The following is a 14324-nucleotide window of genomic DNA, read 5'->3' as shown; positions in this document are numbered from 1 at the left end:
TTAATTTCATTTGCTTTACATTTATAGTAATCGTTTCTTAGCATGTTGACTCTGCTTTTAATTCTCTTTTGTAGGTTCCTTGTGTGTTCTCGAGTATCATTTTCATATTTATTTCTTATCTCTTTCCTAGATTCTATCAGTTGTTGAAGTTCTTGATCATCATCCCATGGGTAGCTTTGTTTGTGTTTTTTCAATTTTGGTATAAGATCTGTGCTTTCTTTAGAGATGATGTCAGAAAGTCATGTTTCTCATCTTGGGTGTTCCTTTGTGTTGGGTTGTTAACGTCATAGATTGTATTACGTCTTTCCTTACAATGATGTCCTTTGATGTTCATGTCTGGTTTTGTACTTTTTGTACCGAGTATCCGTTTTCTTGGTTTCCATCTTGCAGCTTTATTTGCTGGTGTTTCAAGTACGGTAATTATTAGACGATGATCTGATTGGAAATATGAATTATATACCCTAACATCTTTGACAAAATTTCTAATCCAGGAATCACTTATACTGTAGTCAATTACTTTTTTTGTTCATCCGTCATTGCTTTGCCATGTTATTCTGTGTTTTAATGGATGCTCAAACCAAGTATTTAGGATGCCGGATAATCTGTGTATGGAACAGAAGTCCAGGAGCATCTGTCCGTTTTCATTGGACCAGTCATTTCTTTTACCTGGATAAGAAAAACCTTCAAAGCATGTTTTGCTGGTTGTCATTGTTGACGTAGCATTGAAATCGCCTAGAATCAATAACTTCCTTTTTCCACTTTACTAATTTCTTGGAGTTTCTGATAAAATGATTCCTTTTTTGATAGTGGACTGTATTCTGTGGGTGCATATGCACTAATGACTCTAAGTTTACAGTTCTTTACAGCAAGATCAGTAGCCATCATTCTTTCTGATGTATGTTTTATTTCTGTTAAAGTTATTGCTTTAGATTGTCTAATGGCTATCCTACACCAAACATTGTCTTTGTTTTGTTTCCTGTCCAATACACATTATATCCCTTATGACATATGGACCCACTACCTATTCTTCTCATCTCCTGCATACATGCTATGTCTAATTAGCATCTGTACAGTCATCAATGATTTCATTTAGGACAAAGTCATCTGATGCTGTTCTTACATTAATTTGACCTGCTTTCCATTTATGGAACTTCCTTTCATTGTAGTTAGTACCGGTATGTAACCTAGAATTCTTTGAACTACTTCTATTTTTGTTTGATTTTTTGCCAGCACGTTTGCCTCTAAAGTGAAATATTCCTAAGTCTTTTAGTCTGTACAGAAATATAGTATAACAATAATAATGATAATGATAAAAAAAAATGATGATAATAAGAGCTAAAATATTTTGTTTTTATTTATTTATTTTTTTTAAATTCTGGTTTATTAAAAACAAAGACATGGCAGTACAAAACTGAATTGCGTCCAGTAACATAAACATAAAAATATATCAAAAACGAGCAAAATGTACACAAACATCCAATATAAAAATATATATATATATACAAAAATGCATTAAAAAAAATAAAGAATATACAATTACAAATTTACAAAGATATATATCAAAAACGAGCAAAATTACACAACCATCTACTATAAAAATATATATATATATCTATATATAAATTTACGTAAGGGCAAAATTCGGTAAATCGCGCCTTACTTCTAGAATTTTCACTCGATGGTATGTAAAGTTGGTTCGTACTTTCGGTACTGATTTTAACCGCCTGATGTAACCCTGTTTACTAATTAAATTGAGTTAGATAATTAGTTATTGACGATTAAAACGAATTTAGGTTCAAAGATTTGCCCCAAATAGGGGTGTTTTCCGATCGTGGTATACACTGTCTAATGGATGTCCGTCTTGAAAAATACCCGCCAAAAAAATGCGAGGAGGCTTCGCATTTTTCTATCTCCTCCTACGATAATTGTTTTTAATAGCTGAAAACCGGTTGAACAGCTAGAGTACACCATCATAATGTTGAAGACAGGCCGATTTTTTTTAAAAAATACTATTTTGATAGATTTAATATACGATTATACAAATGTATTGATTTGCGATGAATGGAACATCCCAATCTCTCAGTCTGCCAGAGTTTGGCTTAACACAAGTACTGTAGGTAAATTTATGAGCCCTTGGTTTAACACATACGGTAGGTAAATATATGGGCCCTTTGAGAATAAACTTGCAATACTTTGACAATACTGTAAATACCTATTAACTATTTTTCATTTGAATCGAACATTTCTTACTGTGAATGTTCGTACTGTTAGATGTAATATAAAAATATATACAAATAAACTTTATTACTGAGACTGTGGATAGGCTCTACTGTTAGATATACAAATAAACTTTATACTGACAGTTCCTTCTCAACGTTTGTATTAATTAATAATTACCAAAAATATAAACGTCGTAGTGGTGTATCGTGACATGTACTTTAATATTTCAATCGATTATGACAGTGACAGTTTTAACAAAGTATTAAATCGCAAATGTTTTAGGCCTACTGTATTTAGAGGTATATTATTTATAGGCCTATAAAACATGAACAAAATATTTCGTTACTCAGTGGATAAAGAATATATTTAAAAATTGTTCCTCTTTGTACCTATCCGCTTTCCCATCCCTCAACCCTAATGTTACATAGCGAGGAGGCTTCGCATTTTCCTATCTCCTCCTACGATAATTGTTTTTAATAGCTGAAAACCGGTTGAACAGCTAGAGTACACCATCATAATGTTGAAGACAGGCCGATTTTCTTTTAAAAATACTATTTTGATAGATTGCTAGAGTACACCATCATAATGTTGAAGACAGGCCGATTTTCTTTAAAAAATACTATTTTGATAGATTTAATATACGATTATACAAATGTATTGATTTGCGATGAATGGAACATCCAGTTTGGTTTAACACAAGTACTGTAGGTAAATTTATGAGCCCTTGGTTTAACACATACGGTAGGTAAATATATGGGCCCTTTGAGAATAAACTTGCAATAGGTTCGGAAAATGTTAAAAAACCAATTTCTATTATTTGAATCGGTAAACAGTTTCCATTTATTATACATTGATAATGAAACATGAAATATTCCTATTTATGTCCCTCGAGGTTCATTACAATTTATATTTAGTAGTCCCACGGACTTCATCTTAGCCACTCCCCCGAGTGCTAAGGCCAAATTTATGATACCCTACTTTCTATGTAAGTTTAGTTACAGTTAGTTCTTGACGATAATACAACGAATTTAGGTTACACCCTTCGGCCGCGAAAACGTTTCTGTACAAATATGATACCGATTGGCTTTATTTCATTCAACAGCGACCATAATCTCGCCAATTACAGGATAGATAAACTATTTTATTATTGATGTGCTTATAAATTAAGACTCATGTAAACAGCTTGATTACATCATTTTACAGACAAACGAAACTTTTTTAAACCTACTGTTTCAATAACTGAGTATAATACTGTATACGTTTTCATAAGTAAGTGCATATACATTTTCGTGTTTTCATTGACGAGATTGTAATAGTAACTTCAGTAACTATTACAGTACTTATTTATTATACGACACAAGACAATTGTATCTGACAGGTACGTACATTATTCTAAAAAATAAGTCTAGATAGATCCCTTAGGCGTCATAAATCACAGGCCAACAAATCAGTACTCATGACAGAAATTCGACCCAGTTTGGTTCACACAAATGTTTACAGGAAGTTCAACACCACAACCGATGATTTGCCCTAAATATTTAGGTAGACTACAGTTTAATTTTTCACTGAATAGCAGCTTGAATTTCCGATTTCCATTTCGCAGAATGTCTAGGTCTATTTATTTAGTTTGGTTCTTATAATATATAAATACAATCAACTTTATTACTGCGGTTCCATCACCACCACCACGTGCCGCCGCCCAATTCCCGTACATACATTTCCATTTCTCCCTAATTTCTTTAATCCACATAAATTAATTGTCCTTTATGGAATCCAGTATTGGTTTTGTTGTCTCTATTTCTGAATACCCCAATTAGGGGGACACTTCCGTTTTTGTTTAGTGTCCCAAAAAAGTCCCCGTCCGTGGATTCTACTGTATTCGAGAACCATCTGTGAGCACCCCTAGATGGTACGCGAGCGAAGCGAGCGTGCCATCTAGTATATACAAAAATGCATTAAAAAAAATAAAGAATATACAATTACAAATTTACAAAGATATATATCAAAAACGAGCAAAATTACACAACCATCTACTATAAAAATATATATATATATATACATAAATGCATTAAAAAAAATAAAGAATATACAATTACAAATTAAAAAACTGCGAGTAAAATTATTAATTATCCGTAGGCCTATCTATCAAAATGACGAATTTCATATATATATATTATTGCACTATAAGGTCATTGTTAATCAGGAATGGGAGTGTGGATTTCTTAAATCTCTCTGTTCTACATTTAATTTGGGATATTTTGTTTGCGTTTCTGAGAGATCTATCTGTCGCTTCAGCACGGGTATTGGGGATAATATTACTAAATTTTTCATGGACACTCCTCCCAAACTTCAGAACAAGCTGGAGACGACGGTCACAGAGCCTATCAAGAGAAAATTCCTTTATAGGGCTGCAGTGTACGAATAGTACCTCCTCCCTAGTACAATTCTTAAAAACCTCTTCTGGACCGATTCCAGGTCAAAGCTTAATTCGGAAGTCAGGGAGGAGTGCCAGGTTGGGCAAGCATATTCAATTATGGGGCGTATAAAAGATTTATAAATCTTGATTAAACCGATCTTCTGGTGCACCAAACCTTTTAAGTACCGACACAATATGCATGGCTTTATTGGCCTTGCTAACGATCTCACCAATGTGTGTATCCCACTTAAGGTTGTTAACCCATACCTATATGCCACCGTAGTGAACAGGTCTCTGGAAATTTCTTTCACACTACATAAACCTGGTTGCAACTTGAAATGAGATGTGATAAGGATATACTCCTCAGTTTCTTTTTTTTTCTTTCAGACTGGAAGATAAATAATCCAGTACAACACAAAACCTGTACAGCTATGGAAAGGACGAACAGACACTGGTATTCGATTGATTGTAGTGAAGAGGGGAATTGGGTCTGTAAAGTCGGTAAGTCATGGTAGAACAGAAAAAAGTCTATGTGATATAGTATAAAAACAGTGTAATATGACTGTTCCTATATTAGAACCAAGATACAGAAAAGACTATCTCTCATAAACCAAAACACTGGCTTGTGAACTGTAGCAATAATACTTTACACCACTTTATGTCGCACAATTTGTGTTTCCAGAAGAACTGAACATAAATAAAAATTACTGGAAAAAGTTGCCAAAACTGACATTCAAACTAATACTAACTGCTAATATGCAGCCACTTAAGATTATTTAACTAGTATATTCTCGTGGCAAAAACAATTCAATACAAAAAATAGAACATTTGGTTTATAGTTCAGCACTTTTTTTTATTTTAATCCTTGGACCAAAATCCTGGCTCCACCATTTGGGATATTAGGACAGTAATAGTATAAATATGCTGTAAACTGACACAGGGTATGTTCAGATCCATGGAGTTATGCTTTTGTATTGCAAGCAATGTCATATTATAATTAGCGTTGTAACAGCAAAGTGTTCAGATTTGCCTATCTACCGATTTGGGTTAACATCTGGTATGCAGGAGTAAATTTGATTGGTTAGAGGTCATGATGCATGACTTCCGTATCGTAAGCGGACTTCACTAATCCTGTACCTTGAGCTGTAGTAACGAACGAAAGATCAGTGTCATACGAGGTGGCTTCCACTAATCTTTTCCTGGTTCAGACCTATGGAGTTGTATGTCACGTAAAATACGAAAGCAACTCCGTAGGTCTGAACAGGCCCTGTATCTGCAAACATGCTACTAATAATAATAATATGAAAAACAGTGAGAAAATCTTAATCTTCAAAAATAGTTATTTTAATTCATCTTTGAATTTGGAATTCACATCCATAGAGATAGCACAGAATTTTATATAAATATATATGAAAATCAATCTAACAATACAGAATTTCATTCCAGGTTAAGCAAAGGGTTTTTAAAAGTCTGAGAATAAGGCTAAAAGAAGTCTTATGTATTCTTGGAGAGAAGGAACAATAGCACTTTAATAGCACTACAATTAGATAGAGGTATTGAAATCTACAAGAGAGAAAAAGTAATAGTTGAAAAGTAACCCTAATGACAGCATTTTAATTTTATTTAAAACAAATTTTAGAACGTTGTCCTAAAACATGGACACTTCAGGGAGATGTATGCAGGAAGAAATTTAATAAAGATCGAACCTGGCGTGAGGCTAACCAATTCTGTCAAAGTGAGTATGGAGCTACCTTACCAATCTTCAAGAATGCAGAGGATATGGCTAATCTTAAAGAATATCGTAACGAGATATCATTAGGTTACTCTGATAAAGGTCACAAAGATACATTTACAGAGATCACTTGTGATGGAGAAAAGCTGCCTCAGTACTTAGATGGTGAGTTTCTATTTTCAAACTGGTTTCATCAAGATATCAACATTTTATTGGTATAAAATCTAAATTCAAAACTAATCAAATATTTTTTTGTAAATTTTCTATGCATCATATTTATCATTGTATTGATTATTAACAATAATAAGCTTTATTCAGGATGGGCCACAAATCAACAAACTGATCAGAATCAAGATAGTTCTGTAACTATGTGTCAAATAGGTAAGTTAGTATAGTAGATATCTTGAAAGCACTGCCAAACATCCAAGAGTAAATTTATAACACAAACCTGAGTGTATTCTTTCTATTCTTTCAATACATGCCATTCGGTTGTAGTTCTATTAAAAAATTCTAATTTTATTAATTAATAGTTTTAAACATTTTCAGCTTTTTGTAAACATTTAGAGAATTTGTTGCCACCCGACGTCGTTGACTGAGTTACCTTAAAAAATCAACCTGTAGTGCATGTTATATATAACATCTCTATACTCCATTATGTTAGAACAGTAGGTGTGTTAAAAAATAAATAATGTATCTACTGTCTATTTATCTATTTAATCTTTTTAATCTTGGCTCCATCAATATTTCAACTCATGAAATATTCTCACCATCCAGCTCATAAATATTCATTATTTGTATACTATCCTGGTACCGTTTTAAAGACAATCACAGTTGTTCTGGACGGCGGTTGAAATATATCTTTATTAGGAGAATGCAAGAACATACATGCATTCAAGTATTTTGACCAATCACAAGCAATGTATCATCTAAACATGTATTGTAATAAAATTGGATTTTAGTTCATTCACCTACAATTGCCATCTGGCTTTGTAAGCAACTTTTTATATGTAGTAAATTTTTTTTTAATCAATTCTTTCATAATTATAGATGCCTGCCCAAATAATTTCATGTACTTTCAACATTCCTGCTACTATCATCATGATAATGAGTTAAATTATCACAATGCAATGGAAGTTTGCCGACAGCTTGATTCTAGCTTACTTGTCATTAATACTCAAGAGGAACTTAATACACTGATGCCATATCTGAAGAACAACTATTTCATTGGCTATCATAGACGAAATGTAAAAGAATTCTATGAGATGGATATTGGACACAGTCCATGGAGTGCTCTGAGTAAGGAAGTTTGTTACCATGCCAAAGAATATAATACTTGCTTTGTTTTTTTGTTTACACGACACAATCCATCCATAATTTTAAAACTATCGTTTCATAATGATAATAGAACATATATATTGATGACTTCACAAAAGCTTATTATATTAAGTTGAGTTGAGTTACCTGTATCTTCAATTTTATTTAAAATATTAAATAGTATTCCCCCTATTTTGCCAAGTATTTTGCATAGTTCCTGAGCGCTTAATTTATTTTATTTCATTTGTGTTCAGCACAAATTGAAGCTTCTTTTTACACTATCTAAATATGTGCTACTTTTTGGGGTCACTTGCATAAGGGTCTTCTTTGCTGTTACGTAAGGCCAACTTAGCGTCATATAATGGGGCCCGACGAGTCGTCTCGGGAGAAGATAAAACAAGTTTAAAGTTCTCGCGACGACCTAAAAACTATGCCCGACGCTATCTAAAGATGACCCATCTTATCGGGATTCAACTCAGACAGCACCGACGGGTCAAGACATTTCGTAGGTCCTTGTCGTACGACGCTGTTTGAGTTGACCTTAAGTATACCGCAATATTGTAAGAGTTTGCTTCCCTCTCGCAACCATTCCATATAAAATATGGCTATAAAACATGGCTACCACACTGTGAAGGATTGCAGAATAAATTTCATTATTATTATTACTACAGACATATCAACCATGGATGGTGACGAAGCCTTTGATTGTGTAGTGTTTAATGGATCTTCTTTGAAAAGATCTTCTTGTGATTCTAAAGTGCATTTCATATGTGAAAGAGGCAAGTATACAAATGATATGCAACGTAACATTTCCATCATCACGTTCTCTACCTGGGTCTCTACCCTAATAAATTTGATATTTTCAGAAGGAAAACTCCCTTTGTACATAATGTACATTGACAGATTTTCCCAAATAAGATAATATAAAATACCCTATGATTGTAATAATGAAATGGCAAGGAATTCTTAATGTATTTCTTTATCTTTTTTCAGCATATATGATTACACCTGTGCAACATCATACCTCTGAAATCTTTGGTGAGTATATTTCATGGTCGACTTACTTGATATTTTATAGTAATATTTATGTTATTTTATTTACTCATTTCAGTATAACTTTAAGAAACAAATTTTATCACTGTTAAATGTGACCTCATTTTGTCTACTTTTCAAAAAACACTTTTGTCTAAGACTTTACCAAAGCTGACTAAAATTAACTGTTATAGACTTTTCAACTTGTTCATGGAATTCTTCATAATTCTAATATAAATCAAAACAAGGTTAAATTAAAATAAAATATTTATAATTCTTTACCAGGTTAAGAATCAAACTGTCCTATTTTTAAAGAAAGGTGGAAACTTTGTCAGATTGAGACTACGTTAAAAAAAATTCTTGTATTTATTGTTTTTGCTTATAACTTTTCAATGTATTTATTGTTTTTTCTTTAGACCCACCATTAAATGTTCATTGCTCAGTATTATATTCTGAAAAATCAGTAACGTGTTATAAGGATGAAGACAGTAATGTTTACATTAGTTCATTACTATCTTTGACAAGCTACACATCGGACAAAGCTGAGATTTCCTCTTCGGAGACAAATTTCCCGAATATGAATGTTAAAACAAACAGTCAAAACACAATGGTCACGATCGAAATGACATCTGAGGAGCCTGTTGGTGTCTTTCAAATTCGAATTGAATTGAATGGTGTTAGTACAACTGTACAATGGATGGTTTTAAAGGCAACTGGTAAGTAGAATTTATAAAAAATTGATACATTATATACAAATTGCAGTAGAGAGTTGAGACACCCTATTCATTGGAAACCTCTATTAAGGGACAATATATTGTTCCTCATCTGTCTTATGTCCCTTTAGAGGCTGTTTATACTAGCACAATAACCAACTATAATAAATTGATGAATATACATTTTTTTCTACAGAAAATAAAAGAAATTAAAGAAGTTTTTTTCCTAGAAAATTGTCCCGTTATTTTTATTGCTTATTGAATAGGAAGGAGTTCTACTGTATAATATAAATTATATATATTTTCAATACTTTCTCATTCTCACAGATTTCCTCATCTTTATTGTTTCAAATTAATCAATTAATTAAATTTTCAGTAGATCACTGCACTGGTTGTAATTTTTTTTTATGCAGTTACATTTTTCAATCAACAATAGCTAAGTGTGTTAAATTCAACAAGATTTTCACATGTTAAAAGCTTAATATTTTGTTTTATTTATTATTTAAAATTAAAAAATTATCCATGTTATTGTCAAGCAAATGTCAAAGTAGAGCCATCCCAGAGATCTGTGACTGTTGGTCTTGGAGAGACAGTAACACTTACTGTGATTGCATCCACTGCAAACAATCTTCGTTGGAGACATAACAACAAACTTATATACAGCGACTCATCACATGATGTGAAAAACCTGACCATTGTCAATGCTCGTCGTGAAGATGAGGGTGTGTATGAGTGTTATTACCAGGGAGAACGGCATTTTAGGATGCATCATTTTATATATTTATATGTCACAGGTACGGTACTTTATGTGGTTTTTTTAGCTGCTATATTCTCAGAACCAGACTCAAAATCTTGTACCTTTTATTATTTTCAAATTTAATTATTTCTAGTTATATATATTTCTTTTTTTCCATTATTGTTTCAATAAAAAAAAAAGGAAATAAAAAAAAAATTGAAAAATGCTGTGATGGATTCAGGTGTTAGGGACCCAGTTGAATTCCCTGAATTTTTTTACTTCATTGTATTATTGATGTGCTGTGGATTTGTCCTGTCTTTACAGAATGTCCGACTTCTTATTGTGGTATCCCATCCTGTGCTCTTAATTGTCCAATTTGTTACAATGGTGGACGTTGTCATGCCAGATCTTGCACCTGTGTCTGTCCACCTGGATTTAGTGGTACCCACTGTGAAAATGGTAAAATATCTATTAATTTTAAACCAAATGCTATCATGGAGTCAGGCAAGATTGAGTTAATAGCTCATCTTTTAATCACTGCCCCATTCCCTGCAAACTGTTAAAAAAAACATGTGCTCGAACCGTGTTTCACTCTCCCTTTTCTCATGTATTCCCCATGACCTCTATGACCTATATGATCTATATATTTTTTTATTTTAGAACCTTGTTACTTTAGACTGCCTATAACACATAATTCATTAAAAATAAGGGTCAAATACATTGACAGTGAAAACTCGTACCTACCATCAATAAAATGCAATTACTAAAGTCGAACAAAAGTTGATAAAATCGATTGAGACACATTGAGATAAAAAAATAAAATTACAGGTTTCTCTTTCTGTTAATATTAAATGATGATACTGTAAGAATAAAGTCCTCTTTCTCAGATCCCATTTTATAACTATTATTTTATTCTAAATAACATTTTGCCTTTTCAGATCCTTGTAGCATGTTTGATGGTTGGGAGACTGGTTTTGAAGGCTCGTGTTACCGATTTGTCACGTCGTCCACACCAATTACATGGAAAGATGCTAGATTGGAATGTATGAAAGTTGAAAATGGAGATTTAGCCCTAATTAAAACCGAGGCTGAAATTGAGTACATCCAGAGAAGAACTAATACTACTAATAAATATTGGATAGGTATGCTCATGTACTTTTTCTATTCAGTATTTCCAATATACATAAAAGAAGAAGAATTTAAAGATTTAAGCGCACACACACAAACTTGTCCAACTACAATATAATTCATAAATTAAAGGATATTTCCAGTGTTTAAAGTGTTTGTTATAAAGTGTAAACCTTTACAACAACATTTACAATATAAATCCCACTTATTTTTTGTCAAACAGAACAAGCATCATGAATAAGCCGTTTTAAAAATGTTTTCATTTATGTAAATTTGAGACCTTTTTCGTAGGGGAAAAAAGTATATAAATCTAAATAACTTCCAATTTTACACAGATTCCTGAAACACCACTTTTTAGGAAAGAGATTATTATTAATTTTGTTAAAAAGGTACAGTATATTAATACACAATTGAAATTTATACCCGGAGCAGCCATTTATAGGTTTGGTAATGATTAAAAATGTAATACCTTCTGTATTCTGCTTCAGGATGTTTTTGTGAAGCATTCAATGGTAATTGTCACTGGTTAGACTGTAGCCCACCTTCATTCAGCGTTGACAAGGCAAATTTTAAGAAGTGTGGGTATTTTGTGAGTAAAGATCAATACCACTTCGGATATGACTTCTGTTTTGTTAAACATATGCAGTATGTTTGTGAAATATCAGGTTTGTATTCTTAAAGTAATTAAACTAAAATTAAAGATATTCTATCTATTTAACAAATATAAAATTAATTAACAATTTATTACTAGTAATTTTTGACATGTACGAAAAAAAATCTTATCGCATTTGAAAAATATTTTATTTCATACAATTACTTTTGAAATACAACAACAGCGCCACCTATTTTGTACTTCTGCCATGAAGATTGAGTGTGATGACTGGTATCGTGATGGAAGTACATTATTGGAGAGATGTACTAATTTAGACCAAAAAAAGCATTTAAATTAGCTTTAGATCTTTTGTATAATTTTGATGAAAAAATGGGAACATCTTTAACAAAACGTTGGAAAAAACAGAATTAGCCTACATAAGTTTCAATTGCCTTTCGAAGTTTCGTAATAGTATCACTGCCTTTCTAGGCCTGTTAGTATTAGGCTAGGCCTAGGTGCTTTAGCCTAGAAATGTTTGATCATTTGGTTACATACAGTAATTACATTACAGTAGGTGTGTTAATAAATAATAATAATAATAATAAAATTCAAATAAATATAATATTTAATATTATTTAAAAAAAAAAATAAATGTTACTGTTTTAATGTGAATCAAAAGCCTACCCTTTTATTCAATCTGATTCAATTGACATGAATTTGCTATATCTCAACGAGGCGAAACATTCATTATTTGTATATTATTGAAGATTGAGAAACATGATATTGAGTTTGTTGCCTAGTATATTTTGATCACTGGACTATTCCCTATTTTGAAGTTTATAAATTGAAAGTGCTACAAAGAATAACAAATGTGTTGTATGCATTGTTTTTACAGCTTTTCCAACTTCTGTAATCCCGTCTTGTTCTTCTGGTTGTCCATATTGTCATGGTGGACATTGTGATGTCAGTTATTGCACCTGTGTTTGTCCAGCTGGTTTTAGTGGTGCTCACTGTGAACCTTGTAAGCAAAATCAGTACAATTGTTACAATAGATAAAAAAAAAATTATATTCTCCAACTTCTATAGAAAATGTCTCAGATATATGGTTCTCAAAACTATAATAAATCTTAGTTGTACTAAATTTTCTTCCGATTGTCCAGATTGTTACAATGGTGGAAATTCTTATGGCAGTTGTACCTGCAGCTGTCCACCTGGGTATAGTGGTACACGATGTGAAAATGGTGAGAACACTATTCAACCTTTTCTTTATGTGGTATTTTAACATGTCATCTTGACTGTACATAATTCTTTCTAGGTTTGTCACATACATGTATATTAAAACACAATACTTTGCCTATTTCTTAAGTTGACACTGAATGTGGTAGTGAGGATTGCTCCTCATCTAATGCAGGAGACCTTCATGAAACTCTTATAAGCCTCCTGTCTCCGATTGGCTTTGTATGTCCATCAGGTTTGAAGGGTTACAAATGCACTGAAAGTAAGTACCATGTTGTTTTTATAGAAATATTCTGATGTATTGTAACAAATACTCATGTACATATGATTTAAATATCTCTTTATTACCTCCGCCAAGGAGGTTATATTTTCACCCCTGTATCTTTGCGCGTGCGTGTATGTGTGTCTCTGAACAGCCTGGAGGCCACAGTTTTCATCCGAATTTGGCCACAATGATCTATGCCCCAAAAGCTTGGACGAGTTCGATTGTGAGGGAAAAAGTCATAGTTCAAGGTCAAAACTAACAAAAAACTATTTTACTGACTAGAGACCACAGTTTTTATCCGATTCTCAATGATCAATGACTCATCATATAATTGTGGTTAAATTTTGAAGGGTCAGGGTCAAAGATCAAGGTCCACAAAAAAAAAATTAAAAAAATAAACAAAATAAAAACCTCAGCGGGACTGATAAAAATTTCAATTAAAAGGTATTAAAATAAATAACATATAATAATTTATTATAAATTTATAATGTGCAAATTCCATACAATATAGGCCTACTGTACTGTTCAAATAAGGCCATGACGTTCATACTTCTAGACCCTAAGACTTCGCAGATGACTAGTGTTAAATTTATACCTAAATAAGCAGTTGGTAGCCTACTGTACTATTATGTGGTAGTTGATACTAGTATAGTAACTGTTTTTTTTGCATTGGGGAGTCAAGTAGTCAGATCATGTTTAGCATAACTTTGAGGTAATACAATTGACACTTGACAACAATTTTTTGGGCTAAAACACATGATTTAAACAATACATACAGTAAAGCGCTCTTCCAACTAATTTAAACTTTCAAATCACATATTAAAAAGCATTTTGAACGCAATATTTAATATTAATAATAATTATGATAACTATAATGGTCTTTAATTGATAACGTGCAATCTTACTCATTACTTTTTTGATATCTCTTTATATTTGTCTG

The 14324-nt window shown here is 32.2% G+C and overlaps 1 protein-coding gene across 1 annotated transcript; it reads left to right on the top strand.

Moving 5' to 3' along the window:
• The first annotated feature begins 4831 nt into the window (after nt 1-4831).
• LOC140057622 (uncharacterized) lies at nt 4832-13416 on the top strand. Its single transcript, XM_072103338.1, has 15 exons — nt 4832-4874; nt 5024-5137; nt 6276-6533; nt 6687-6749; nt 7416-7664; nt 8354-8461; nt 8676-8720; nt 9131-9430; nt 9964-10221; nt 10488-10622; nt 11102-11305; nt 11780-11956; nt 12779-12904; nt 13044-13124; nt 13250-13416. The coding sequence occupies exons 1-15, from the start codon at nt 4832-4834 to the stop codon at nt 13414-13416; spliced, it is 2328 nt and encodes a 775-aa protein (XP_071959439.1).
• The last annotated feature ends 908 nt before the right edge of the window (nt 13417-14324 follow it).

This window comes from Antedon mediterranea, chromosome 8 (genome assembly GCF_964355755.1).
Source record: "Antedon mediterranea chromosome 8, ecAntMedi1.1, whole genome shotgun sequence".
NCBI classification, from domain to species: Eukaryota; Metazoa; Echinodermata; class Crinoidea; order Comatulida; family Antedonidae; genus Antedon; species Antedon mediterranea.
This window is presented reverse-complemented; position numbering and strand designations above follow the sequence as displayed.

Bases quoted from the DNA above. Each gene is read 5' to 3' on its own strand.
- LOC140057622 (XM_072103338.1), top strand. From the start codon at position 4,832: ATGCATGGCTTTATTGGCCTTGCTAACGATCTCACCAATGTGT. The intron at 6,534-6,686 runs GTGAGTTTCTAT...AGCTTTATTCAG, and splicing joins GCTGCCTCAGTACTTAGATG to GATGGGCCACAAATCAACAA. The intron at 11,957-12,778 runs GTTTGTATTCTT...TTGTTTTTACAG, and splicing joins GTATGTTTGTGAAATATCAG to CTTTTCCAACTTCTGTAATC.